The sequence below is a fragment of the Suricata suricatta genome, chromosome 8 (genome assembly GCF_006229205.1).
Source record: "Suricata suricatta isolate VVHF042 chromosome 8, meerkat_22Aug2017_6uvM2_HiC, whole genome shotgun sequence".
NCBI classification, from domain to species: domain Eukaryota; kingdom Metazoa; phylum Chordata; class Mammalia; order Carnivora; family Herpestidae; genus Suricata; species Suricata suricatta.
Genome location: NC_043707.1, coordinates 60307274 through 60333314, shown reverse-complemented (window position 1 = coordinate 60333314; position 26041 = coordinate 60307274). Strand labels below are relative to the sequence as shown.

The 26041-nt window shown below is 38.0% G+C and overlaps 1 protein-coding gene across 2 annotated transcripts in view; it reads right to left on the bottom strand.

Moving 5' to 3' along the window:
• The window catches only part of PLPPR5 (phospholipid phosphatase related 5), a 117232-nt gene that overhangs the window by 18787 nt on the left and 72404 nt on the right, over nt 1-26041 (bottom strand). The window contains exons 4-5 of one of the 2 annotated variants that reach the window (XM_029947914.1): nt 23066-23242; nt 12630-12764 (exon numbers count right to left, since the gene is read on the bottom strand). In XM_029947914.1, the coding sequence (XP_029803774.1) occupies nt 12630-12764; nt 23066-23242 (312 nt within the window). The remainder of the gene's footprint in view (nt 1-12629; nt 12765-23065; nt 23243-26041) is intronic. The other variant, XM_029947915.1, reaches the window with a different exon arrangement.

Below are 26041 nucleotides of genomic sequence, written 5' to 3'. Positions count from 1 at the left end.
AAGATGCAGTCATCAACTCTATATTTATTCACACAAATGAGATGAGGAAGCATGTTTATATTCAAAAGTAATTTACTGAAAAGATGCTTTTATAAAAGGCCATTTAGATAACTGAAATAAAATCTGGTGTTTATTCCTTGTGTAGTATATTAGTATTTATTAATAGTGTGGAAAAATAAATACTAAATATATGGAAGCATACATAGGAAAAATGACCTATGGCAAAGTAATAACAGAATACACTAGTTTTTCAGACCTACAATGTTGATGCCCGTTAGAATTTTTAAGCTTCCATCCTCAAGTGGCTTTTTTATTTAAACAAAATTAAACTTAACAAATGAGAACGGAGTAGAGCATGCAAACACCCATTTACGTCTAATATTTTGAAGAAATGCCTAAAATATGAACATATTTGCTTCCACTAACTATTCCAACATCTAATCACTGATAAAGTTGTTTTGACAAGGTCCTATATAACATTTCTATTACAGTTCAGCAGTTCTGCAAAACAAAGATTTGCATTATAGAAAAGCAACTAAATCTTAAATAGATTGCCATAGTTATTCATGCACAGCATTCTGAAACCTCAAAGGAATTTATCACAGAGAGCACGGTAATGTATAATCATATTTGTCTTGGCAAGAAACCACAGGATTGTTTTGCTATTGCTATGACACTAATATATGCAACATTTTAAACTATAATGTTTTCTGCTACATGGGCTATGTATGACATAGACAATCTGTATAAACCTTTAAGTCTGTGAAATACACCTATAGGGGTTTCTTAGTCGGAGAAAAGATGAAAATCTGATTAAGGGAATCATTATTACAGAGGAACTAATTTGTGTTAACTGCCCACAATGTGCCAAGAAGTTTATCTGTTAATTCTAACAGTTACCCTTCGAGGGAATCATTACTGTACCAATTTTTCAGGCAAAGAGGAGTAATTTGTTTTATCCCACCTAGTTATTATGTGGCCACACCAGGCTCCAAACTCAAGATTTCCAGCTGCAGAAGCCTGGCTCTCCATCTGTCCCCCCACCCTCACTCTGCCTAAATTTCAAGTCAGGCTCTCCTCGACCCCTGTGATTTTATTTTCTGCAAAACAGTAAATGTAAAGGTCAATGCTCATGCTTCTTTGGGTCATTGTGAATTCCCTTAGAGTTTTCCTCTCCAGATGATTTTCCTTTGCAACAGCCGCGGGGAATAAACATGGTAATTTCCATCTGTAATAATACACACTCATTATGACATTTCCAGATTTTTGGAACCGTCATCACTGCTTACCACTTCCATTCAATGACGCTTCTGTTAGTCCGGGTGTGCTTTATATTATGAGTTTCTTGGGTACCACAGGTTGGTGAAATGCCCTTTCCCTAAAGGGCAAAACTGTAATCTTGTAAATTATCCCTATCATTGTCTTCCCTTTAGTGTTGTTGGCAAAAGGGAATTCCTTTTGATCCACTTGATTAGATCATATAATCTAAGAAAAACTAATGCCTAGGTTCACATAGAAATAAAATTATTTTCTCAAAAAGCATCTTTTATACCTAGTTATATTCACTAAGTTAACTCTCAAAATTATCACAAGTTAGCTATAAGTGATTATAGTAGCTTGTCTAACTGCTTTAATAAAACTATGTATGTAGACGTGAATTTTTATATCTATTTGAAATCCACACTTTTCTATCAAATCCCATCTATCTTCATATTTATTTAAAAATGCTTTTGTTCTTTTGCTAATGTATTCCTCTCCTTAGATTTTCTGTATAGCATCAGTTAAAATCAATAATGCATATGCACACATTATTTGCATGTGTTTACCTATGGAAATAGGAATGCCAGCATTTTGCCATGAGAACAAGCAGAGGGAAAGAGAGAGGTAGAGGACAAAAGGGCTCAGGGCTTTGCTGCTATGATGAATGCAGCCTGACCCAGGAAGATCCTTGGAAAGAATGTCAATCTACTTCTTACTCATTAGTTATAGACAAGAGAAATCTCTGAGGAGAAGACAGGGAAATGTCACAGATGAAAGGTCAGCATGTTTCTGGGGTTGACGGTAGGGGGACAGTTTTCTGAGTGGCAGCCTGGCTAGCAGTTAGCCCTTTTCCACTGTGAATCACTGGGGTAGTTAGGTAAGTCCTGCTATAGACTGAATGCTTGTGTCCTCCCCAAATTCAATGGTGAAACCCAATGTGGTGGTATGTGGAAGTGCGGTCTTTGAGGGTGGGGCCCTCATGAATGGGATTGGTGCCCTTATAAAAGGGACTCCTTCTGTCATGTGGGGCACTGGAAATGGGCCACTGAGTTCTCTGACATCTTGATCTTGGAATTCCCAGCTGCCATAACTTTGAGAAATAAATTTCTGTTGTTGATTAGCCCCTTGGTTATGGCACTTTGTTAAAGCAGCCTGAACAGACTAAGGCAACTCCTCTGATCAGAATCAGCGTGTGACTAAAAACAGACTTTGCCAAATGATTACTGGTTTGTCAAAATGAGATGGCATGGCTGTACTGAGATCCGGTCTATGTCATTTTGATCATTTATCTGGATTTTTACAATAACCTCCCAGATTGGTTCTTGTTTTGCTCCAGTGTTGCTCATATTTAGTTCGTTCTCCATCATAAACATGTCACTTCCTTTCTTACATTCCTTAATGGCTCCCCACTGCTGGTGAGAACCAACTTTATAAGCATCCCATAAAAGACTCTTCATGAATTTTCATCACAAGTGATGGAAACTTTGAAAGATAACAAACCTTTATATGGACTCATCAAGAAAAAAAAGAGCAGACTCAAATAAATAAAATCAGAGGAGATGTTATAATTGATACACAAAAATAAAATGGAACATAAGTCACTCCAATGAACAAATATACACCAATAAATAACAACCTAGAAGAAATGGATAAATCCCTAGAAACACACAGCCTTCCAAGACTGAATCACAAAGAAACGGAAAAACAGAAAATCTTACTAGTTAGGAGATTAAACCAGTAATCAAAAACCTCCCCCAAAACAAAAGTCTAGTACAGAAAGCTTCACTGGTGAATTCTACTAAACATTTTAAAAAGAATTAATACCAATTCTTCTCAAAGTCCAAAAAAATAGAATGGAGAAGAACACTTTCAAACTTATTTCATAAGGCCAGCCTTACACTCTGATATGAAAACCAGAGAAGGATACTACAGGAAAAGAAAATTATATGTCAGTATCCCTGATGAACGTAGATGCAAAAATCCTCAGCAAAATCTTAGCAAACACATATATTACACAACACATTTGAAGGATAATTCAGCACAATCAAGTTGGATTTATTCCAGGGATGCAAGAATGGTTCAACATCCACAAATCAATGAATGTGATACACCACATTAACAAAACAAAAGATAAAAAATAATATGATCATCTCAATAGATATGGATAAAGCATTTGGCAAATTCAACATCCATTTATGATAAAAACTCTCAACAAATAGGTATAGAGGGAACATATCTCAATATAATAAAGGTCAGATATGATAAGCCCACAGCTAACATCTTACTCAATGGGAGAAAATATTTGCAAGTTGTATATCAGATAAGAGATTAATATCCAAAATATATAAAGAAATCATACAACTCAACAGCAAAAAACACAAACAGTCTGATTAAAAAATGGGCAAAGAATATATACAGATAGCCAACAGGTACATGAAAGGTGCTCAACATCACTCATTGCTGGGAAATTCTAATCAAAACCACAATAAACTGTCACCTCACACATGTTAGAATGGCGGTTATCAAAAAGAAAAAAAATAACAAGTGTTGGCAAGGATGTTGAGAAAAGAGAACTCTTGTGCACTGCTGATGGGAATGTAAATTCTATGACATTTCCTCAAAAATTAAAAATTGAACTACTATATGATTGAGCAACTCCACTTCTGGTATTTATCTGAAGGAAATGAAAACACTAACTTGATAGTATATATGCACTCCCATATTCACTGCAGCATTATTTACAATATAAATGATGAATGTATAAAGAAGATGTGGTAAATTTATACAACAGACTATTATATAACCATAAAAAAGAAAGAATTCTTGCCATTTGCAAAAATATGGGTGGACCTTGAGGGCACTATGTTAAGTAATATAAGTTTACAGAAAAAGCCAAATACCTTATAGGTTCACTTATACATGGAATCTAAAAAAAAAAAAAACCAAAAAACAAAAATAAAAACAAAACTCACAGAGAGAGAGAACCAAGAGGCACCACTACCACCCAGAGGCAAGGGGTGGTGGATGGGCAAAATAAGTGAAGGGACTCAAAAGCTACAAACTTCTAGTTATCAAATAAGTCACGGGGACATAATTTGCAGCATGGTAGCTATACATAATGTCTTCATCATAAGAAAAACAATTCATTATTCTATTGTGACAGATGTTAACTCAATGTGGTAATCATTTTGGGATATATACAAATATCAAATCATTATGTTGTACACCTGAATCTAATATAATGTGATAGGTCTATTATACCTCAATAAAATAAAAAAGGAAAAAAGAAAAAAGAGAAAGGTGACAGAAAATACTTTTCCATATATTTATTTCCCATTTGTATTTGATCTCTAATAATTGCATATTAAAATTTTTTTAATTTTTCAATGAAGATGTTTCATACATTATAGACATTATCCTTTTAATACATGTGTTGTTGATAGTTTACACTTTGTTACTGGCATTTCATAGGTTGTTTTCATTACTTTTGATAACTTACTTTTAAAAATGCTTGAATCTGAATTTTTCTAGTTAGCAATGGCAGGAACAAAACATTGATGCTGAGTCCCTCCTTCATAAAAATCTGGAAATTATCATAGTTTTACTTTTGTGGTATTTCTAGGACTTCTGTCTCATCCGGTCATTGTTATATTATTTTCTTTTAAAATATATTTTAAAAATTATAATTTTTCTCTTTTTGTTACTGTATTTACCATAGTCGATTCTAATTAATTATGTAAATGGTTCCAATTCTTTTTGCCAATTCACTCATATAATGACTTTCCCAACTTGAGAGCTCTAGATATTGGTGTGTTCCTCAGTTAATAGTAGAAATCTGGTAACTTTTCATGAGTAATGTAGTTCCTAAATTCTTACATATCTGATATTTTATCTTCTACTTAAATGACCTTTTGGATGGGAATAGAATTTTAAATTTTTTTTAATGTTTTATTTCTTTTTGAGACAGAGAGAAAGAGCATGAGCAGGGAAGCAGCAGAGAGGGAGACACAGAATCCGAAGCAGGCTCCAGGCTCTGAGCTGTCAGCACAGAGCCTTACATGGGGCTCAAACCTAAGGACTGTGACATCATGACCTGAGCCAAAGTTGGACACTTAACTGACTGAGCCACCCAGGTGCCCCTGGGTGGGAACGGAATTCTTATGTCACAAACTTTTTCTCTGAAAACTCTGAAAACAGTACTCCTACTCCTTTCTATTCTGGTCTCTCCTATTACAGAGACAGAAATCTGAGGCCAGTGTGCTGTCAGACTTTGGTAGGTAACAAATTTTTTCTGCCTTGGTGTGTGTGTTAGTTTTCACTAGGTACACTATATTAAAACCTTAAAAACTCAGTGGCTTCAACAACAAATATGTATTCTCCTTCATACCACCTGCTGGTGGTCAGGTTCTATAGATCTGCTCCAGGCTACTGGCTGGGTGCTCTTTTGCTTCCCTTGTCTTCTCATTCTGTGGTCCAGGATGAAGGAACAGCCCCTATCAGGAAAATGAACTTTTCCTGGGAAGAGGCCTAAAAACAACAAAGTTGGTGAAACTCTTAATGTCTCTACAGATTTCTGACTGGAGGGTTCATTCAGATGTTACTGACCAAATCCTAAATAATTGGAGCAGGAAGGATACTCTATTTAAGGAAGGGGGTAAAGAATTGGGAACAATAATAACATCTCCCACAGAATTTACATGACTTTTTCTTCAGTTCTGAAATTAAAAAATTCCACTGAGAAATATCATCTAAGTTTTAGTATCTATTTTAATTTTACACTGTATCTAGTTAGCCCTTCTAGACTAAAGGTATTTATTTGAAGGAAAAGTCTCCTTGATATTTATCTCTGAATATTGCTATAGTTCTCCTACTTGTCCTTTTCTTCTGGATCTACAATGATTCATGTTAGATTTCTGTAGTATGTCTTCTGTGTGTGTTATCTTTGATCAATTTTATTTTCTTATTGTTTGACTACATATGCTAAAACCTATCCTTAATATAAGTGCTAAGTCTTTCTCTGGTGTGGATTTTGTTCTTTATGGTTTCTACTATTGGTTTCCATCCTGCAATAATGCTTTTTGTTTTCTTACATTAGTTTCCTAATTGTGTCATTATGTCACCTATCTTTCATCTCTCATTAAAACATTTTCTTAAATTTCCTTGACAGTGGAAAGAAGATTCTATTCATAATGAATTTAATTAAATTGTTTGCAGTTAATTTTTTTCAGAAACAAATGTGTCTCTCTCATCTATGTCATAACATCATTTTAAAGAACTTAAGTAATTTTCCTGATTATTTATATTTGAATAATAATGGATTTAACTCCTAAATTTTTACTAAACTCATTTTTCCTAAAATGAGTAGAAGAAGATTCATCAAAGATCCCCAGATTGTTCTGCAAACAGTTGAGAAACTGAGCTGAAAAGATGGAGGATATTGTTTTATAATATAATTTTCATGATTTGATGAGTGGAATGGTAGAAAAATCTGAGACTATAGGATGGTCACTTTGTTCCTATACAGTTTCATTCCCATGGTTGTTGGATCATCAGAATGATTGCTAGTCACTTCAGCCTAACCGCTACGCTAGGTAGATGGTGAAGTCCTTGAACTCAGCTTGTTTTTTTAATAAAGGCAAGACTCCACCCCATTTTTAGCACCCATTCAGTTGAGGAAAAGTACTCCTTTATTTGCCATGAACCAATATAAATGAGAAGCTTGATCAGAGGGAAAGCTTCATGACTGGACTTTCTTTTGTTGTGTATTTCCTTATTTGCTCATTTAGTCTCAAAATGGTGTTGGTTCAAGGACCTGAATTGTGCTCTAAATAGAACAGACTCCTCCTCGCAGAGATTGCTCTTATCTCTCATTTTTACTCTTCGAAATTTTGGGGTATTACTGGGATTCTAGAAGATTTTAGCCAATTGTGCAATATTGAGCTTCTTTATTGACAAAAAAACATTTTACTTGCCTTTTGATGACATCCTTCAAACTGGATCGATTTATATGATATTTAGTAGAAATGACTAAAACTTTAGCTAGTTTTTACTCTTAGTGGCACAGCTATTTAATTCTTTACTCTTGCTAAAATAAGGAACTAAAGATAATGAATATGTAAATGTTTCCATCTCCACTTCCTAGAAGGAGAGTCAGACTTTTGTTTCTTGGACTCCCAAGAGTAATTAAGAATATCTTCATGTATTTGGAGACATCCAGAAGCCAGCACCACTGAAGCTTTTGTTTGCATGGGCCCTTGAAGGAGGGATCCAGAAAAGGATGAGTCTGAAAGGAAGGGGTGGTGTGACCTATAAAGAATGTTGGTTTTCTGGAGCCTGGGTGAGGTGGGAACTTCGTAGATCCTGTGACTAAGAGCCCCATGCACAAGACTTGTGCACAGTTTCTCAGGACATTCAGGATCTGAAGTGGGGGTGGCTGCAGGTGTGCCAAAGGAAGTGGGACCCTGGGCAGGAGGCCATGGAAGCATGTGAGCCACAACCAAGGCCTCTATGCCCAATTCAGTAGATAAAAATAAAAACCAAACAATTTAAAAAGATCATGTGAGTCATGAAGAAAGCATATGATTTAAATTGCTCTGAGGGAATCTTTCCAAGGGATTGGTAAATCTGAACATTGCAGTCATCAATCTGAGGAAGCAAGCATGACCAGAACCTCCTCAGAGCAGCTTAAGAAAACTGGATAATTCTTTAAAGTTGTAATTGTTTTCATTACACAATTATTCGTTACAGAAAGAAAAAGAAAGAGAAAACAAATGAAAAAAGAAATGAAGGAAGAAAGAAAGGGAGGGAGGGATGAAGGAAGGAAGGAAGGAAGGCAAAGAAAAACAGAAAAGAAATCAGATCCACTCTCTCACTTGCCTCCTTAGATTTAAACATTGCTCTCGGATTGGTAACTAGTTTCTCTCTTTTTTTTTTCTTTCTCTCTCATCTATGTGCTCTTTTCTATCCCACTAGAAAGAAATTATCTTGTGTGGCAATTTGCATAACTGGCTTCATTATACACACACACATTTTATATGTAACAGCTTAAAAATAAACTTTATAATATGTATCATAAAACTTTCTACATCTTAATTGACCTCAACCATTTCAACTGCGAAATGGTAATACTACTTATAACTGGCAATGTTTGAGGGCTTTACAGGTTCCAGGCACTGTTCTCAGTGCTTTACTATAAGCTTGCTCAACTCTCACAGTGACCATTCTAGGAAACTCTGTGATTCAGTGCTGTGAATCACAGAGTATTTGGATACGCTGCCCAAGGTCAAAATTGTCCCCAATTTCCAGCTAGTCTACTTTCAGGACCTGTGAGCTGAAACTCTGTGTTACAATGTACCAGATTCCATTGTAGGACGTACCAACATTGATTTAATCATTTGTGGCTGATACACAGACTTTTATGATTTGCTATTATAAACAGCAGTGATGAAATTACTGGCAACTTAAAAATTTACTGGACTATGAGATATGATGGGCCACCTTCCATAGATGATTAATTCTTTTCATAAAACCAAATGTAATGAAGGTTCAGATTTACTTAGCTTTCAGAAAAATCATGACTTTTCCTCATAAACTGTGGTAATTAACTATATGACAAACTCCCTATAATTAAGGGATAAATTGCTGGCATAAAAATAAAGAATGCTGGCATGCTGTAATTACTCTGTAGCTTACAGTTTATCAAACATGTACTCTGAACATAAGAGGTTATATAAGTACACAACTTCTAAAAGAAAAAAGAAACCCTTTGCCTTCCCCACATGAAATGACAGGCAGAAAATGAGAGCTTGGCATAGCCATGCTCAGACTGGCACGTCTGCAGAACAAACTTTAATACTGGACTCCCCTTCTCTCCTCCGAGGGCCAACTTTAAGATCCTAAAACCACTCTCCAACTACCAATTACTAAGATCAAACTACTGGGAAGAAGCTTGCATTCACTTGTCTCCCATCGTGAGCTATGATGAAAAGCAATATATTTACTCCAAGTACTCCTTGTCATAAAAGAAAGAGAAACGTTGTGGGCTTCCCTTAAGTGACAGCCTTTCCCCCTTTCAGGCTGATGAGCACAAATACATGCCCTCTCAGCAGCAGAGCTCCAAAAGGAAGCCTGAGATGCGTCCCCAGGACCTTGACTCATGATCTTCCTGTGATCTGTGTGACCCTGTCCTGAGCAGACAGCATCCTGGCGGCAATCGGTGGGGGGAGGTGGGGATGGGGAGCAGAGTTGGAGCAAGGCATGTGCCAGTGCACTTCGGTGGCCCAGGGGGGAACCGGATCAGATTCAAATCCTCTTTGTTCCCTAACTACCAAAGTAAAAACAGAGCACATGAGTTTGTCATAAACAAACAAAAAAATGAATAAAAGAACTAAGTAAATAAACATTGGTAACTTGAGATCCATAGATTCTAATACAATATTTTTGCTTTCATATTTTAAAAATCACTGTAAATGAAAATCAATTTGCTTAAATTCAACAATGGGAATTATGTGTGTGTGTGTGTGTGTGTGTGTGTGTGTGTGTTTGTGTGTATACACTGTATATATAGTAGGATGTAATGGTGTATCAGAATATTTAGCAATGCTAGGAGGCTACTAAAGAATCCGGATACAAATAAATATGTTAAACAACAGAAGATAGTAGTTATTATCTTCAAGTTAACTTCAGAGGTATATAAAATGAAAACTGTTACCCTGACCATTGTCTTCAAAGTATGTCTAATATTTCTTCCTAAATTCTGCTGCTTTCTTTTTTATTTTCTATATTTTTTTAAAGTTTTAAGTTTTATTTATTTTTGAGATACAGAGAAAGACAGAGAGAGAGATAGAGAGAGACAGCGCGAGCCGGGGAGGGTCAGAGGAAGAGGGAGACACAGAATATGAAGACAGTCTCTAGACTCTGAGCTGTCAGCACAGAGCCCAACGCTGGGCTCGAACCCATGAACCATGAGATCATGACTGGGGCCGAAGCCTGATGCCAAGTGACTGAACCACCCAGGTGCCCCAATTATGCTGCTTTCTAGCTTTATTTCTTGAGTTAAAAAAGACCTGATTTTGTACAATACATGTATCTTGAACTATCACACTGTATAGTTTTGTTGCTCATCAGTGATGTGGACTTTTACAAACTGCTTAACTACTTGGGAGTTTAGTTTCCTTATCTCTACAATGGAGACATTTATTGCCATAGGGCATCAGCTAAGCCACTGTGGAGAAGAGATGAAAGCAATCCAATGGTACAGAAAGGAAAGAAGTTTATTTCTTTTTCAGAACCATCTAGAGTGTGTATCTGGACTGTTCGATGAGTTCATTCAGGAACCTATGCTGTCAAAATGGATCAGTCATTTTAAAATGTTAAAGATTACTTCCAAGCATTACATCTTCCACTTGATGAGAAGGGTGAGAAGAGACAGACAAGAATCTTCAAGTGATGACCCAGAGGTTGCATTTACCACTTTGCTTACATCCCACTGGTCTAAACTTAGCTGCACAGTCACATCTAACTGCAATGGTAGCTGGGAAATATAGACTATGGCTGGGCGGTGGTGGATGAAGCTAAAATCAGACCAGGGAGTGCAGTTACAAAAAGGAAAAGGGGGGAAGGCACACTGATAAGACTATTAGCAGCGTAGCGTTTGCCACTATGACACCCAACTTGTTGTAAGAAATGAAGTTATATTTGCAAAGCATAGGAGTGTATTTGTAGAACTTACATAAGCAATCTGCAGAGTACTTGACATATACTGAAAGATAATTAAATGGTAATTACTATTATTGTTATTATTATAATGATGATCTAGTACCTCTATCCTCATTGTGATGCTTGAATTCCCTCCACAGTATCATGGACAAGTGATTTTTTAACTACTCTTGGATCCTTATAATAAAAGGAAATTTCATTGCTTTTAAGGAAGCCATTCCATGTTTAGAAAGTTTTTCCTTCTTTCTAGACATTATTATCTTCTTACACTTTCTTTTCTTTCAACCTAATTGCGGCCTCTGAGGCGCTGGCAGAACAAATCACATCCCTCCGCCACACAGTAGTCCTTCAGGTATATATGGAAAATTACTGCTTCTTCCATGAGTTCTCTTTGTCTCTAATCATTTTTTATCCCTTCCACAGGCTTTCATAATCCATGACTTTGAGTCTCCGCACCATCTTGGACACATTCATTTGCTCATTTAACACACATCTGAGTACCAACCACTCTATTTTATGATGCCCACCTTAAAACTATGTCACCAAGGGCAGCAGGCAGTATTCCGAGTTAGTCTGAGCACAGCAAACCATCAATCCTCTCCTTCAGGATATTATCTGCCCTACGTGGAACTTAAGATCATATAACTTGGCAGCCATAACATGCCGTTGACACCTGCTGAATGGTAACCTACACTCCGAGCCTTTTCTGTTTGTGCAGCTAACCTAGATGTACCCTACCCTGCGTGAACTTCTTTTTAAATCCAAATACAAAACATGTGCTTTATTTCTAGCTGTTAATTGCATCTAATCTCTCTTTTATTCTTTCAACTGGTGTATTAATTATCCCTCCCTGATTCATACCATCTAAGCTCCTGATTAGCATGTAATTGATCTCTTCATCTAACATATTGATCAAAATGTGGAGATGGACAGGGCTGAGGTTACTTTTACTAACCCTCTGAACAATCGTGTAACCAATTACAAATGTACATAACTGCATTCTAGTTAATTAACTATTGCCCTCTCTAGTTCACAAGACTAGTCTCAAGAAAACGTCTCAAGAAAAATTTTTGTTAAATGTTTGGCTTCTGTGATCATTGCCATGCCTAGTGAAGCCTTGACCTGCCATTCAGAGTGCCACCTGGTCTGGCTCCATCCCTTCCTTCAGTACCTCCCTGATTAGAAGGGCATGATCCTGCTGCCAGACCTTTCCATAACGAGAGTCAACAAAATCCATTGAGCCCTGTTATGTCCTAGGCATTATACTAAGCAGTTTCTCACACAAATAGAGCATGGAAAGAGTGAAATATATTTTACCAAAAAACACATGTATTCTCAAGTAAAAATATCTCATTATTTCACCCTGCATGAGACCATTGCACAATGTTCCTTATCTCAAATTTAAGGCTAAGTACAGATCATATTCCACGTATAGATCCTCAGCCTTTAGCATGAGGTATTCAATGAAATATTTTCAATGTGATACGCATTCTTCTAAGATGATGTCTTCAGTGACTAAATTCTCGCTAAACACCACACTAGACTCTAAATTTGTTTCACTAAATCAAAGATGACTGTGCAGGGACTCTCAGGAATGATTATTCATTTGCTCTAGATAACAGTCACATTTGAGAATTTAAATTATGAATCACCTGTATAGATGTTACCTTTTCCAAAGGACTTTCTACTCGAGGAATGCTGATCATTGGCATCTGTGCCAGGTTATCCGTGTGGATATGTTCATTTTCTGGTTGTCGTCCTTTGAAATTATTTACCACACACACAACCTAAAATTTTAGGAAAAAAATACAGTTGAAACAAACACACGCTCCTCGCGACTATGACCCTTTTGAGTAGCTGAATACATCTAATTATAGTAATAAAGTACTAAAATCTTTAAATATTACACATATACCTTTACATCCAGATTTATCTTGCATAAATTGTAATAGTTATTCCAGTGCAAATGTGTTCAACAAGATTTCTCAATTAATGTGCAGCTCAGTTAATAATGACAATTTTATTATTCTAAAATTTTCATTAAATTAGGTTATAGTCAATGCTCAAATCAATCCATAAATAACATCATAGGCTTATAAAAATTCATAGCAAGCTAACCTTTCCCTAATGTGGCTAACCTACAACTTAATTTAAATGCTAATTATTTTTATTGCTTCAGGATCATTACATTTATAATAAACCTTCTACAATTGGCACATTCTAACTTAGTAGCATCCCTTTAATTAACCTAGTTTATTGTTTATTATTGTATCCCATGTATACTTGGCATTTCAACAATAGCTTACTAGGGCTACCAGTGAAATAGAAGACCTTTTACATAAAGGAAATTGACCCTTGTTTCAGCTCATTATACCACACAGGTGACAGCATTTGAACTAAATCAGAGGTCGTCACACTCCAGTGTACATAAAAATAAAGTCCCAGCACTGTTAAAAATGTAAATTCCTAGGCCTTCCTCTAAAGATTCCAATTTTGTAGGTGAAGAAGGGGGCCTAGGAGTTGCCACTTTTTGAAATATATTCTAAAAGCTTCTGATGCAGATGAATCTTACTTTAAGAAAGTGAATTAAACAAGGAAAGTTACTTGCCATTATTTGCTTATATTACATAGTGGTTAAGATTTTCTTCAGCCTTTTTTTTTCTGGGTTTTATAGTCTTATCAAACCAAAATACAGAATTTACTTGCAGTTATCACCTAATATTTATTTTTTTAATATTTATTTATTATGAGAGAGAAAGAGAACACTAGCAGGGGAAGGGAGAGAGAAAGGGGGAGAGAGAGACTCCTAAGCAGGCTCTGCGCCGTCAGCACCGAGCTGACATGGGGCTTGATCCTGAGAACTGTGAGATCAAGACCGGAGCTGAAATCAAGAGTCAGATGTTTAACCAACTGAGCCACCCAGGTGCCCCTTAATATTAATTTTTTGAAAAACAAATGCTTACTATATAATTATACATTTACATTGTATATTTTCACAAATGCTTCATTGGAAAGCCTTTTCTTTAGTAGGGCTCATTACTGAATAATTTCAAAGGTCAGTTAGATCTTGATTATTCTCCAGTTTTTAAACAAAATTTACAAATCTACAAAATAATAACAACATACTCTAAGACTTTATCTTAGAAAAAAATATATTCTTAGTTGTGGTACATTTATTATCCTTCCATTTCCATGGATAATTATAGATCTGAAGCACAGACCAAAGCCTGATAATTTGATACACCAACTTTATCATGCCATCAATATCTTTAAAGAACGGTCCAGGCGTGGAGATAGGTACTTGATAAACCCAGTATCACATGATGACCCTATAAAAAACTAATAATGATTATTCTAGAGGAAGGGTCAGAAAATTTGGGCTCCAAAGAGGCACATAGTACATTTTTTAAAAATGTTTATTTACTTTTGAGAGAGACAGAGCATGAGCGGGGTGGGGACAGAGAGAGAGAAAGACACAAAATCTGAAGCCAGCTGCAGGCTTTGAGCCTTCAGTACAGAGCCCAATGTGGGGCTTGAACTCCCAAACTGTGAGATCATGACCTGAACTGAAGTTGGATGCTCAACCGACTGAGCCAACCTAGGGGACCCTTTCTTTTCTTCCTTTCTTTTCTTCCTTCCTTCCTTTCTTCCTTCCTTCCTTCCTTCCTTCCTTCCTTCCTTCCTTCCTTCCTTCCTTCCTTCCTTTCTTTCTTTCTTTCTTTCTTTCTTTCTTTCTTTTTTCTTTTTTCACATGGTACATATTTTTGGCTTTGCTGGCATGATCTCTGCAGCAACTTCTCCACTTTACTGTTTTGGTGTGAAAACAGCCAGTGGCAATTCATAAAGTAGCAAGCACATCAGTGTTCCACTATAACTTTAAAAAAAAAATAGCAGGCCAAGTTTTACTTAAGGGCTGTAGTTTGCCAATGGAACACTGCCTAGAGTACAAAGGATATAATCAAGAAGTTTCACCAACAACCACATAACAAGCAAGCAGTTTCACACTAACTTCATGAAATGTACATACACATTTCCCTTTTCATTCATGTTCCAAGTTAATGAAAAATTGGGCAGATGAAAAAAAACTGCTACAAATTCTTGTGAAGTAAAATTTGTTGAAATGAAATAACTATGTTACATAGATATATGGAAGTCATGAGATGAAGAAAATTCATCTAGGGTTAGTATGGGCTTCTGAAATGAGGATCATTGCTTTTTCCGTTATTTAGGTTTGGTAAACTCTTTGAAAGATTTTATCAGTTCTCTCTTTGACTTAATTGAGGGTTAGAACAACACCACGGAGACAGCTGAGAATTCATATGGGAACTATTTAAATACATAGTAGATATTCATTAAACAGTATCTATTAGCATAATGATTATTCTTCATTACTGTTATTATTTAAATTATAAGGGAGGAAATTGCCAAATCTTCCTTGGAATCACATTCAAATATTTAACAAGTCTTGCTTGCTAACATTCACAAGTATGAACTATTTTCTTATTAGAAAAATGCTCATAGGTAAGAGCTTGTAGGTAAGAGATTTGACTTTTGATCCCAAGTCTGTATGTTTTTGGACAGCCTCTGGGTCTGAGCTTTCTCAATTTGTAGGTGAAAATTTGCAATATCTTATCCATTCTTTTGGTTGTCAAAAGTATGAAAAATTCAGCAAATGTTCAAAATGAAACCCATGATCTGCCTATCTTTTTTTTTTAAACTTTTATTTATTTATTTTGAGAGAAACAGAGACAGTGTGAGTGGGGAAGGGGCAGAGAGAAAGGGAGAGAGAGAATCCCAAGCAGGCTCTGTGTTGCCCATGTAGAGCCCAATGTGGGGTCTGAACTCGCAAAGCCAGGCAATCATGACCTAAGCTGAAATCAAGAGTGAGCCCCCCCAGATTCCCTCAGATCTGCCCATCTTCTGACCCTACTGTAAGGCTTGCTTTTTTCTGGACCCTCTCAGGAAAACCACATGTCCACTTCCTTAATTGCACAAGGCTGAAAACTTAGATTACCCTTTTCAGCTCCTATACACAGCCAGTCACTCCATTTGCTCAATTTTCCTTCCGAAAAATTTTGATTTCTTATATCAGCTTTTTTCTATCTCCACCACCAACTCCAAAGACTAAGCAGTCACCACTACTTTCCTGGATTCTTGCATAGCTTTCTAAAGTCTCCCTAAATCTAGTCTTGGCTCCCTCCAATCCATTTTTAGAGTGACATCAGAATGATCTTTCCAAAATGCAAATTAGATCATGTCACTCTTTGTAAAACCATTGTGGCTGGGCTCCCCATTTCTCTCAGGGTGCAAACTCTGCCACCGGTGCAGCCTTCCTTCTTTGCACTTCCCAAACCCCTTCTGTTCCTTTTCACTCCATTTTGTTTGGAGTGCTCATCTCCACTCTTTGGGAACCATAGTCTACTCATCTGTGTGTCATCTCAGTATCTCTTCTTCACTAGCTTTCTCTGACCCCAGGCTGTTTCTGTTTGTTTGATCACATCAACTTCTGATGCTTTTCATCAAAGCACCCATTTCTATTGAAATTATACATCTATTAGCATAACACCTTGGTTGACATGGATCTCTTCTGAGGTTGTAAGCTGTATAAAGCAGAGATGCTATCTCGGTTTTTTTGCTCACCATTGTATTCCCAGTGCCACAGTGAATGAATAAACTAATGAATGACCATGTATCCAGGCCAAAAATTCTCGCATTTTCTGATGTCCCTAGATAATTTAAAGTGACATTCTTCTGAAACATTTTATTTTGACATTAGTGGCTTCCATGTATATAATTCTACCCTGTCCTACAAAAATGACACTAGTAAGTCACCACTATACATATTTTTGTGTTCTTTTTCCAGTAGTGATAATAAATTAATGTCATCTGTTTGTGGTCATGTTCCCTCTTGTGGCAAGTAAAACATCTGTGTTGCATGGGGTTAAGTACATGGTCTCTGGGGGTCAAATAGGGCTGGGCCTTCATTCTGGGCTCTCTGATTTAGTCACTCGGTGAGACTCAGCAAGCAACTCAATAAAACTAGACCTCTTCTTCCACCTGACAAATGAAGACAACAATACCTACGTCTCAATGTGCTATTGGAGGAATAATTGAGTTAATGTAACTCTTATTGTTATTATTACATTACACATGATAACATGACAAGTTCTTGCTATGACTCAGTAAACTTGAACTACATGACTTGACGGTGTGCGTCTTTTTTGAAGATACTTCTAAGCGTACATTTATATAAAATAATCTTAAACCAATTTATGACTTTTGTTCAGCTAGTATTTGTTTTGTATTTTCTTAAGCATGGGGATTCTGTTTTTTAACTTTAAAGAAAATGCACATCACATGAGAGTGATAAGCAGGACAGAATATAATTATATAATTATAATTATAATTAATTATAATTTCTTGTTAGAATGAAAGAAGCCAGACATTGAGTGCAGTGGAAATTCAGGAAAACTGGGCAAGTTGGCACGTGTTTGAGAAAAAACTCAAGTGCAAAAAGGATTTGAATAGTCATCAAATGTGAGGACAAGGCAGCTGGGTGGCTCAGGTGGGTGAGCGTCCGACTTCGGCTCAGGGCATGATCCCACAGTGTGTCCACATCGGGCTCCCTGATGTCAGTGCAGAGCCCACTTTGGATCCTCTGCTTCCCTGTCTCTATGCCTCTCTCCCACTCAAGCTCTTTCTCTCTCAAAAATAAATCAAATATTTAAATAAAAAAAGGTGAGGACTATGATAACCAGCATCCTCTTCTCTGCACCACACACCTGACTGCACTTCTGACATATGGAATTTCCCTTTATCCTCAAAGGAGGTGTAGGAAGTAATAAAACAGTTCTCCATTCATTTATTCATCCATCAAATATTTCCTGAGAACCCCCTATATACCAGACTCAGTACTGGCTACTGGAAATACACGGAGGAAAAAACAAATAAATGCCTCTGCATGTGCAGCTTACATTCTAGTAGGTTGGACAGCAAAACACCCACAAAAACAAAAATATTATCCCGTATATACAAGTTGAAAGATCCTATGGAGAAAAATTAATAGGTAATGAGAAAAGGATTCCTTGGGGAGGGACAGACATTTTAAATATAATTCAGGGTGGCCCCACTATGTTAATAAAATGAAGAGCTAGAGCGTGACCTGTTCAAGGTCACACACATAGCATGTGGCAAAAGCAGGATTCAAACCTAGGTTCATTTGACTCCTTGAACCCTGTTTTGTCTCTAAGATATACATGGGAGGGGGCACCTGGTTGGCTCAGCTGGTCAAGTGTCCAACTTCGGCCATGACCATGCTCTCACGGTATGTGAGTTGGAGCCCCATATTGGGCTCTCTGCTGACTGTGTGGTGCCTCCTTAGGATTCTCTCTCTGCCCCTCCCCCTCTCACTTGTGTGCTCTCTCTCTCTCTCTCTTTTTCAGAATAAATAAATAAATTTTTAAAAAATAAAATAAAATAAACAGAGGAATGGACATTCTTGGTGAGGCAAACATATAGACTGGACAGACCCTTCTGTAACGGAAAGAAAACTGAGTGGATACGAAGTACAAGATCCCACTGCAAGGAGGGAAAAGAAGGAAGAGTGCAGGCAGATTCTGAGGGTTCTGGAAGCCCAGTGGAAGTGTCTGGGTTTAATGCAGCAGGAATGAGGGTTGTTTTGTGTTTTTGTTTTGTTATTAGCAACAGATTTTGTTCTAATGAGGGGAGAAGCAGAATGGGAGGTATCTGGAGGAGAGTCTGAAGAGAGGCAGCTGGGAACTGAGAGATAGAAGAGACGTAAAAAGCACTGATCTTGAAAATTGAGAGGTTATGGTCAGAATAGCCAAGAAATAAGATATTAAGAAATAAGTCAAGAAAGGAGATATTTTGTAGTGGCAACAAACTGGGACCAGATGAATCACCGGCCGTGGGGGATGAACGAGAGGAATGAGTCAAAGGCAGATGCTAGACATGGGGTCTGGGTGAACGGGGGATGTGGATGCCTCCAACCGAAACACAGAGCCTGCGAGTAGGTTAGTGTTCATTTATTCTGGAATCATTTCAGGGTTCTGCACATACTGCAGAACTGGAGGCACCCCAGGATACTGCAGGCTAGAGCTGCAGTCGCTGTGCAGAATAAATGTCCTACTTGTCCAAACAAGGACCCGGGGAATCATCACGAACTGCTCCCTCTTCACTTCCCTCATCTCCAATGTGCCACAGAGCGCCAAACCTTCCACCTCCACAAGCCTCTCCAATACCTCCCTTCTCTTTGAGCTCACACAGGCCCACTTTGTGCCATCTCACTTCCCTGTTCTGTACAACGTGCCTCCTCCATCCTCACCTGGAGTTTCACTTTCCAGCAAACCTATTTTCAAAGCACAAATTGTATCACAGAGTAAAAGGAGCTGAAAGGAAGCAAACTATCATTCATGGAACTTACGTCAGTCATTCATGTAGCCAGCCATTCATTCAATGTAAACTATTTCATTTCAACTTTTAATTTTTTTAATGTTTTATTTATTTTTGATACAGAGAGAGACAGAGCATGAGAGGGGGAGGGGCAGAGAGAGAAGGAGACACAGAACCGGAAGCAGGCTCCAGGCTCTGAGCTGTCAGCACAGAGCCCGAAGCGGGGCTCGAACCCACAAACGTGAGATCTGACCTGAGCCGAAGTCGGAGGCTTAACCAACTGAGCCACCCAGGCGCCCCTCATTTCAACTTTTAAATCCTGATAGAATTTAAGGAGGCTGTTACTGACCTCATTTAAAGAGGAAGAGGAGGGGCACCTGGGTGGGTCAGTCAGTTGAGCATCTGACTTCAGCTCATGTCATGATCTCACGGTTTGTGGGTTCAAGCCCCGCATCGGGCTCTGTGTTTATAGCTAGCTCAGAGCCTGGAACCTGTCTTCGGATTCTCTCTTTCCCTCTTTCTCTGTCCCTCCCCTGCTAGCTCTCTCTCTCTCTCTCAAAAAATAAATAAAACATAAAAAAATTGAAAAAATAAAATAAAATAAAGAGGAAGAGGGGTGCTTGGGTGGCTCAATCAGTAAAGCGTCCAAATCTTGGTTTTGGCTCAAGTCATGATCTCACAATTTGTGATTTCAGGCTCTACGTCTGGTCCTCTGCCAGCGCAGAGCCTTCTTGGAATTTTTGGGATTCCTTCTCTCTCTCCCTCTCTCTGCCCTTCCCCTGCTCATACCCTTTTTCTGTCTCAAAATAAATAAACAAATTATTAATAAAACATTAAAAAAAAAGACAAGAACCTGAGGCTCAGAAAGATTCAGTAAATTGCTCAAAGGCACAAACGAAGTGGAAAAAAGAAGCTGGGATTCAACCCGCTTTAATTTACTCTGACAGTGGCTCTCTAATCACCTACTTTAAAAAGAAAAAAAAAATCTGAGTTTATTTTAAATACAAGGCCATTCAGCACATTCCACCCTCTCCTCATGTTTTTATATTTCCCACTTTTTGTCACTGACACTGGACAACTGGTGCCATTCCAGGATGCCACCTCCCCTCGTGTGCAGGCTACGACAGACTAAGAGCTCCGTGAATGCCTCTTTCATGAAGCATTTTACACTGCTTCTATGCTCTGTGCTCTTTGCCTCTCATTCCCTCTGCCACTGCTTGGAAGGCTCTACTTTACAAAGTGTTCTTTTTTAAAAAAATGTTTATTATTGAGAGAGAGAGAGAATGTGCATGTGCATGCACCTGTGGGAGTGAGGGTTGCGGGGGAGGGCAGAGAGAGCAAGAGAGAAAATCTCAAGAATCAAGACTCGGGACTTGACCCCATGAACCATTGAGATCATGACCTGAGCCGAAATCAAGAGCTGGATGCTTAAACAACTGAGCCACCCAGGTACCACACAAACCCGTCAAGTTTATGTATCACCTCCCTTTTCTAACTGTCCCTAATCCCAACAGAGATCTCTTGAGTTTACACACTGGTATCATTACATTTAACTCCCTCTAAAACCCTTTGTGCCTCTCTTGTCCCACCCAACTGTGATCTGTTTAAGTACATGGGCTCTATCTTTTTCATGTATTCATCCCCAGCACCAAGCACAGTGCCTGGATTATCACAAGAGTTTGGTAAACGTTTATGTTATGAAGGAAGAGAGGAAGGGAGTATTTGATGGAATAACTTATTATGGTCTGACTCCTGGACCAGACTGTAACTCCCACAGGAGACAGATCGTGTTTATCTGAGCCTCCTTGCACCTCCAGTTCTTGGCACAGTGCCTCACACCTGTAGACACTTGCACTCACAAACAGTTGTGAACGAATGAACAATTGTTTAGCTACTACAGTTTAAGCATTATTTTCATGTAACCTTGACATAAGTTCATCTTCTTTGTGTGCAGGGATGTTTGAAGGGCCATTGTGCAATGTTCTGAGTATGTGCAGTAGGTGGGTCTTGAGCCCAAGGAGGATCCACAGGCCAACTCATTCACCATATGCTTTTCAGATGAACAAATGAGTAGGTTCTAGGTTTGGTCTTGCAAGGTGTCAAGAGCCTCTGGAAGTGAAGGGGAGTTGGCACCAGCCACAGGAAGATAAAGTAGGAAGACTGATGAGACAGATGCCAGGGAAGATATTCTGGACCCAGGAGGCCGAAATGCATGAGACACTAGTGCTTTGAAATTTTGACGCTTGGTATTTCTTTTCATAGGATTTATGTAAGGTGTTTGCCTTGCTTTGTTTTGTTTTAATGTTTCAATCTGTTTCAAACTGTGGTGCGTGAAAGCAAGGAAAAGGCTCTGGCCTGAGCCTGGGCCCCAGTTTTCCTGAAGCTATACGGTATCTCTGGGAAAGAGCCTGGAGTGGGCCTAAGTCACCCAGCACCTGGGGAACCAGAGAGGGTGACATCAGGAAGAAAAGCAACAGAGTGTGGGGCAGGGGTGAGGTCACACTCACCACTCTACCACAGGAGGTTCTACAGAAAAGAACCTGCTTAAAATGCCCGGCAAAGAAAATTGTTAGTTGGGAAGGTTCATACAAGTTTTCGCTTACTGGTTTTTTGTATTTTTTTAAATTTTTTTAATGTTTTATTTATTTTTGATACAGAGAGAGACAGAGCATGAAAGGGGGAGGGGCAGAGAGAGGAGACACAGAACTGGAAGCAGGCTCCAGGCTCTGAGCTAGCTGTCAGCACAGAGCCTGACGTGGGGCTTGAACCCACGAACGTGAGATCTGACCTGAGCCGAAGCCGGAGGCTTAACCGACTGAGCCACCCAGGCGCCCCACGCTTACTGGTTTTAAACTAGGGAAAGGAGCCGAAGAAGAGAAGGTAAGCATGAGAAGCAATTTAAATGTAATCAAAATTGAAATAAAGTGGGTTTTTTTCTAATATAATGTCAATGCCAAAATATGCTTCGATTTATAGTCTACACATTTTCCATCTGGGTTAAATGTTATATACTCATAATGGATTGGGGGAGGGGTTATTTCTAAAGTCAGACTAAAATATACTTACCAACAACCAAAACCTGAAGCCATATTGCAAGGAGATTTTATAATAGGGCTAGAGATGGCATGCTTACTTCATTAGACATCACTACATCTTCTCTTCACTACCTGGCAAAATCTGGCTTGAGATGGTGTTGTCTTGGAAACCATCCACGGACTTCTGGTGACTGAAGGGAGCCAATTAATCTCTCAAATGAGGTTTACCTGTTAGCAAGTCTATGCATGGCGGTTCAGGGAGAGGACTGTGCTGGGACCCAGGGATACTTTAGGATGTTCTAGATATTCCAGGATGAGAGGTGATCTGAGGACATTTTTTAAATATCCAAGCAACCCAATCTTGAAAACTATCCAAGGAGGACTGAGCATTTTAACCCCAATCAATTTTATATGAAAATATTTTGTTCACCTTTAAGTGTAGAATTTATAGGTTTTTCATCCCAAAATTTGACTTTAGCAGGACAAATGAGGGAAGAGGAAGAAATGAATGACTTCAAATATACATATTAAAATTTGATCTACCACATTTAGACAAACCTGGTGATTCACACTGGTATTGTTGTAGGTGATTATAGAAGTTAATTAAAAATGCAATGAAATCCAAATAAATTTATACTTACCAGAAATACTGCTATAGATATTCCAACCAGAAAGCCTGCTATCACATCGGACCAATGATTTCGATATTCTGCTACTCTGTTGAGTCCAGTAAGAAAGGCCAGACACATTAAGCCTAAACATAAAACAGGCTTAGCAAGTCTTGTTCCTTTGGCTTTGATTGTGTTGGTAATGTACATCTGAAACATTAAATGAAAAACATAACTTTTCATGAAGGTATTTTCATGATATACATCTGATATATTTGTATGTACACATATATATTTGTAGCCATATCTACACCTACAGGGTACAAATAATTAACTATAGTTTATGAATTTTGGAAGATGTTTCTTAGAAGTAGAATTTGAAAATGGTGATTATTTTGGGTAATTGGGTGGTTCAGTTGGTTCAGCTTAGGTCATGACCTCATAGTTTGTGAGTTCAAGCCCTGCATTGGGCTCTGTGCTGACAGCTTAGAGCCTGGAGCCTGCTTCGGATTCTGTCTCTCTCTCTCTCTCTCTCTCTCTCTTGCTCTCTGCCCCTTCCCTGCTCATGCTCGGTCTCTCTTTCCTTCTTAAAAATTAAAAAACATTAAAAAAAAAGAATGGTAATTATTTCATCTTACTTACCTGATATTTACTAATGGCCAATTCTTATGTAAAATTAATCATCTAGAAACACTGAGCACTCATATTCCAAGTGACTATTTTTACTTTTAATGTACTTATTAAACTATTAATATTTAATGATTAATGTGCCTATTGTTTTATCTGAACTTACATCTTAGATCACTACTGTTAGAAGGGGCAAACTGATGAATGAGTGTTTTTAATGCTTACATTTTGTATGCCATATTGGGATGATGCATAATTGATCAGTCAGAACTTGTGAACGTAACTATAAAAAATAAAGTAAGGTTGATTTTCACTAAATAGACACTAAAGTACTTTGAAGAAGGAATTTGAGGCTCAGTGCAGGGCCAGGGTTTGCTTTTATGTTGTTATCAGATTTTGTGGAATTACTTTGTTTAAATTAAATTTTATCAGCCAAAATTAGGACAAGAAGAAACTTAATTGCAATCGGAAAAAATGTCTCCTTAAACAAACAAAACAACGAGACTAGATACCTACATTTTTGGTGTCCTCACATATGCTAATGAAGAGCATAGAGTGCCAATTGATTGCACTAAATGAAAAGTCCTCGAGTTGCAAGTCACCACACTCAAGAATAATTGGGTCTTTCTTCCATTCTGATTTATTGTATAGTGCAATTGTTGATGATTTAAACCTTGTGTTACAACATAAGCAAAGCTGCTGACCGCAAGGGAAGTGTGTCAGTTAATATGTCAAGTCATTAGTAAAGGAATTATAAAGGAGGTACAATATGTTTTTATGGTGTTAATGTCAGTGGGTATCAAACACTGATGATATACTCAGAAGAAATACTTAGAGATGCATTTAATCACTTGCCTATTGTCCTGGGTTGAATAAAAAAGAAAAAAAAAAAAAAGACACTTGCCTAAGAGAGTAAACCAAACATCAGAGCTTAAGTTTTTACTTCACAGCAGCCATTTCAGAATGCTATGAAATCCAGTAATTATCTCCCCCCTCCCTTTTTTCTGGGCAAAGTTTGCAGCCCTGTTAGCTGCCAGAAGAGGCTGCATGAATATTTAAACAGCCCATGTGATTCAAGGCTTCTATCTATCCAAGTTCTAGCCCTCTGCAATCTCTCTCAAGTCCCAATATTCTAGGGGGAAAAAATGCTGAATTGTTTCATCTTAGGCCTGTGACCTTCGGAGCTAGGTCTGTGCATTCTAAGCCTGTGCTTGGAAGAGCTGAATAATTTCAGTTTCAAAAGATAACTGGAAAGAGGGAAACAAGAAGAGTCGAGAAAGAGAAAATGGTGCTCTGCCATCCCCAGAGAAGGTATTGAAGAGCTCTGCCCACACAAATAACAAGGCAAGGATACCACACTACTTCAGGTTCCCAGTGATGCATCTAATGGAATAATTCCTTATTTGACTAGTGCCTACGAATAGGGAGTAAAACTTGGGCTGCTCCTGAGATTTTCTTTAACACAGCTATAAGGCTGATTAGTTTTTCTTACTTTTGCATTTCTTCACATGTGTCAGAACTCTAAACATACCTTATCCTTATTAAGACAAAATAATGTGGAATGATAATTGATCAGTTTTAATATTGCTAATAATTGTCATAGCTTCGATATAATGAGTGATCACTGTTCAAAGCAATGTTCTAAGTATTTTACATTAATTATCTTATTAAATTCTCAAAATAGCTATAGAAGTCAGATCTCATCATTCCTTTCATTTTAAAGATGAAAAAATTGAATCAAGATAAAGCTTATAATGAAGAAAACACAATTTGACTATGGGGGTGGCACTGCTGAGAACAGAGAGTGTAAATGAGAAATAAGGCACCTATTAGTCTCTCTTTCTTCTTCCTTTACTAATTTCTTGCATGGAGGAAATGGCAAATGGACAGAAGCTGAGTATCAGTGAATGCACAAGAGGGGAAGTAAAAAATAAGAGAAAGAAGGCTGCTGTAGTATCACAAGGTGAAGCTACGTCTATACTCTCCTAGTAGGGATAAATAAGAAGTAACGTAGGGGTGCCTGGGTGGCTCAGTTGGTTAAGTGTCCGACTCTTGAGTTGGGCTCAGGTCATGAACTCACAGTCTATGGGATCGAGCCCCACGTCAGGCTCCAGGGTGACAGAGCAAAGCCTGCTTGGGATTCTCTGTCCCTCTCTCTCTGCCCCACTCCCCTACTCATGTTATTTCTTTCTCAAAATAAATAAATAAACATTAAAAAAGTGACGTAAATATGGTCTGTGTGGAAAACTACAGACTCTATATGGGTTTGGAAAGCATTTGTCATCCTCTTCACCCTCAGAGGCCATCTCAGATACTTGTCCAAGTTGTGTGGGCTTAGAGTAATCTATAAGCTTGGACGATGATGCCTCTCTGAAGTCTCTT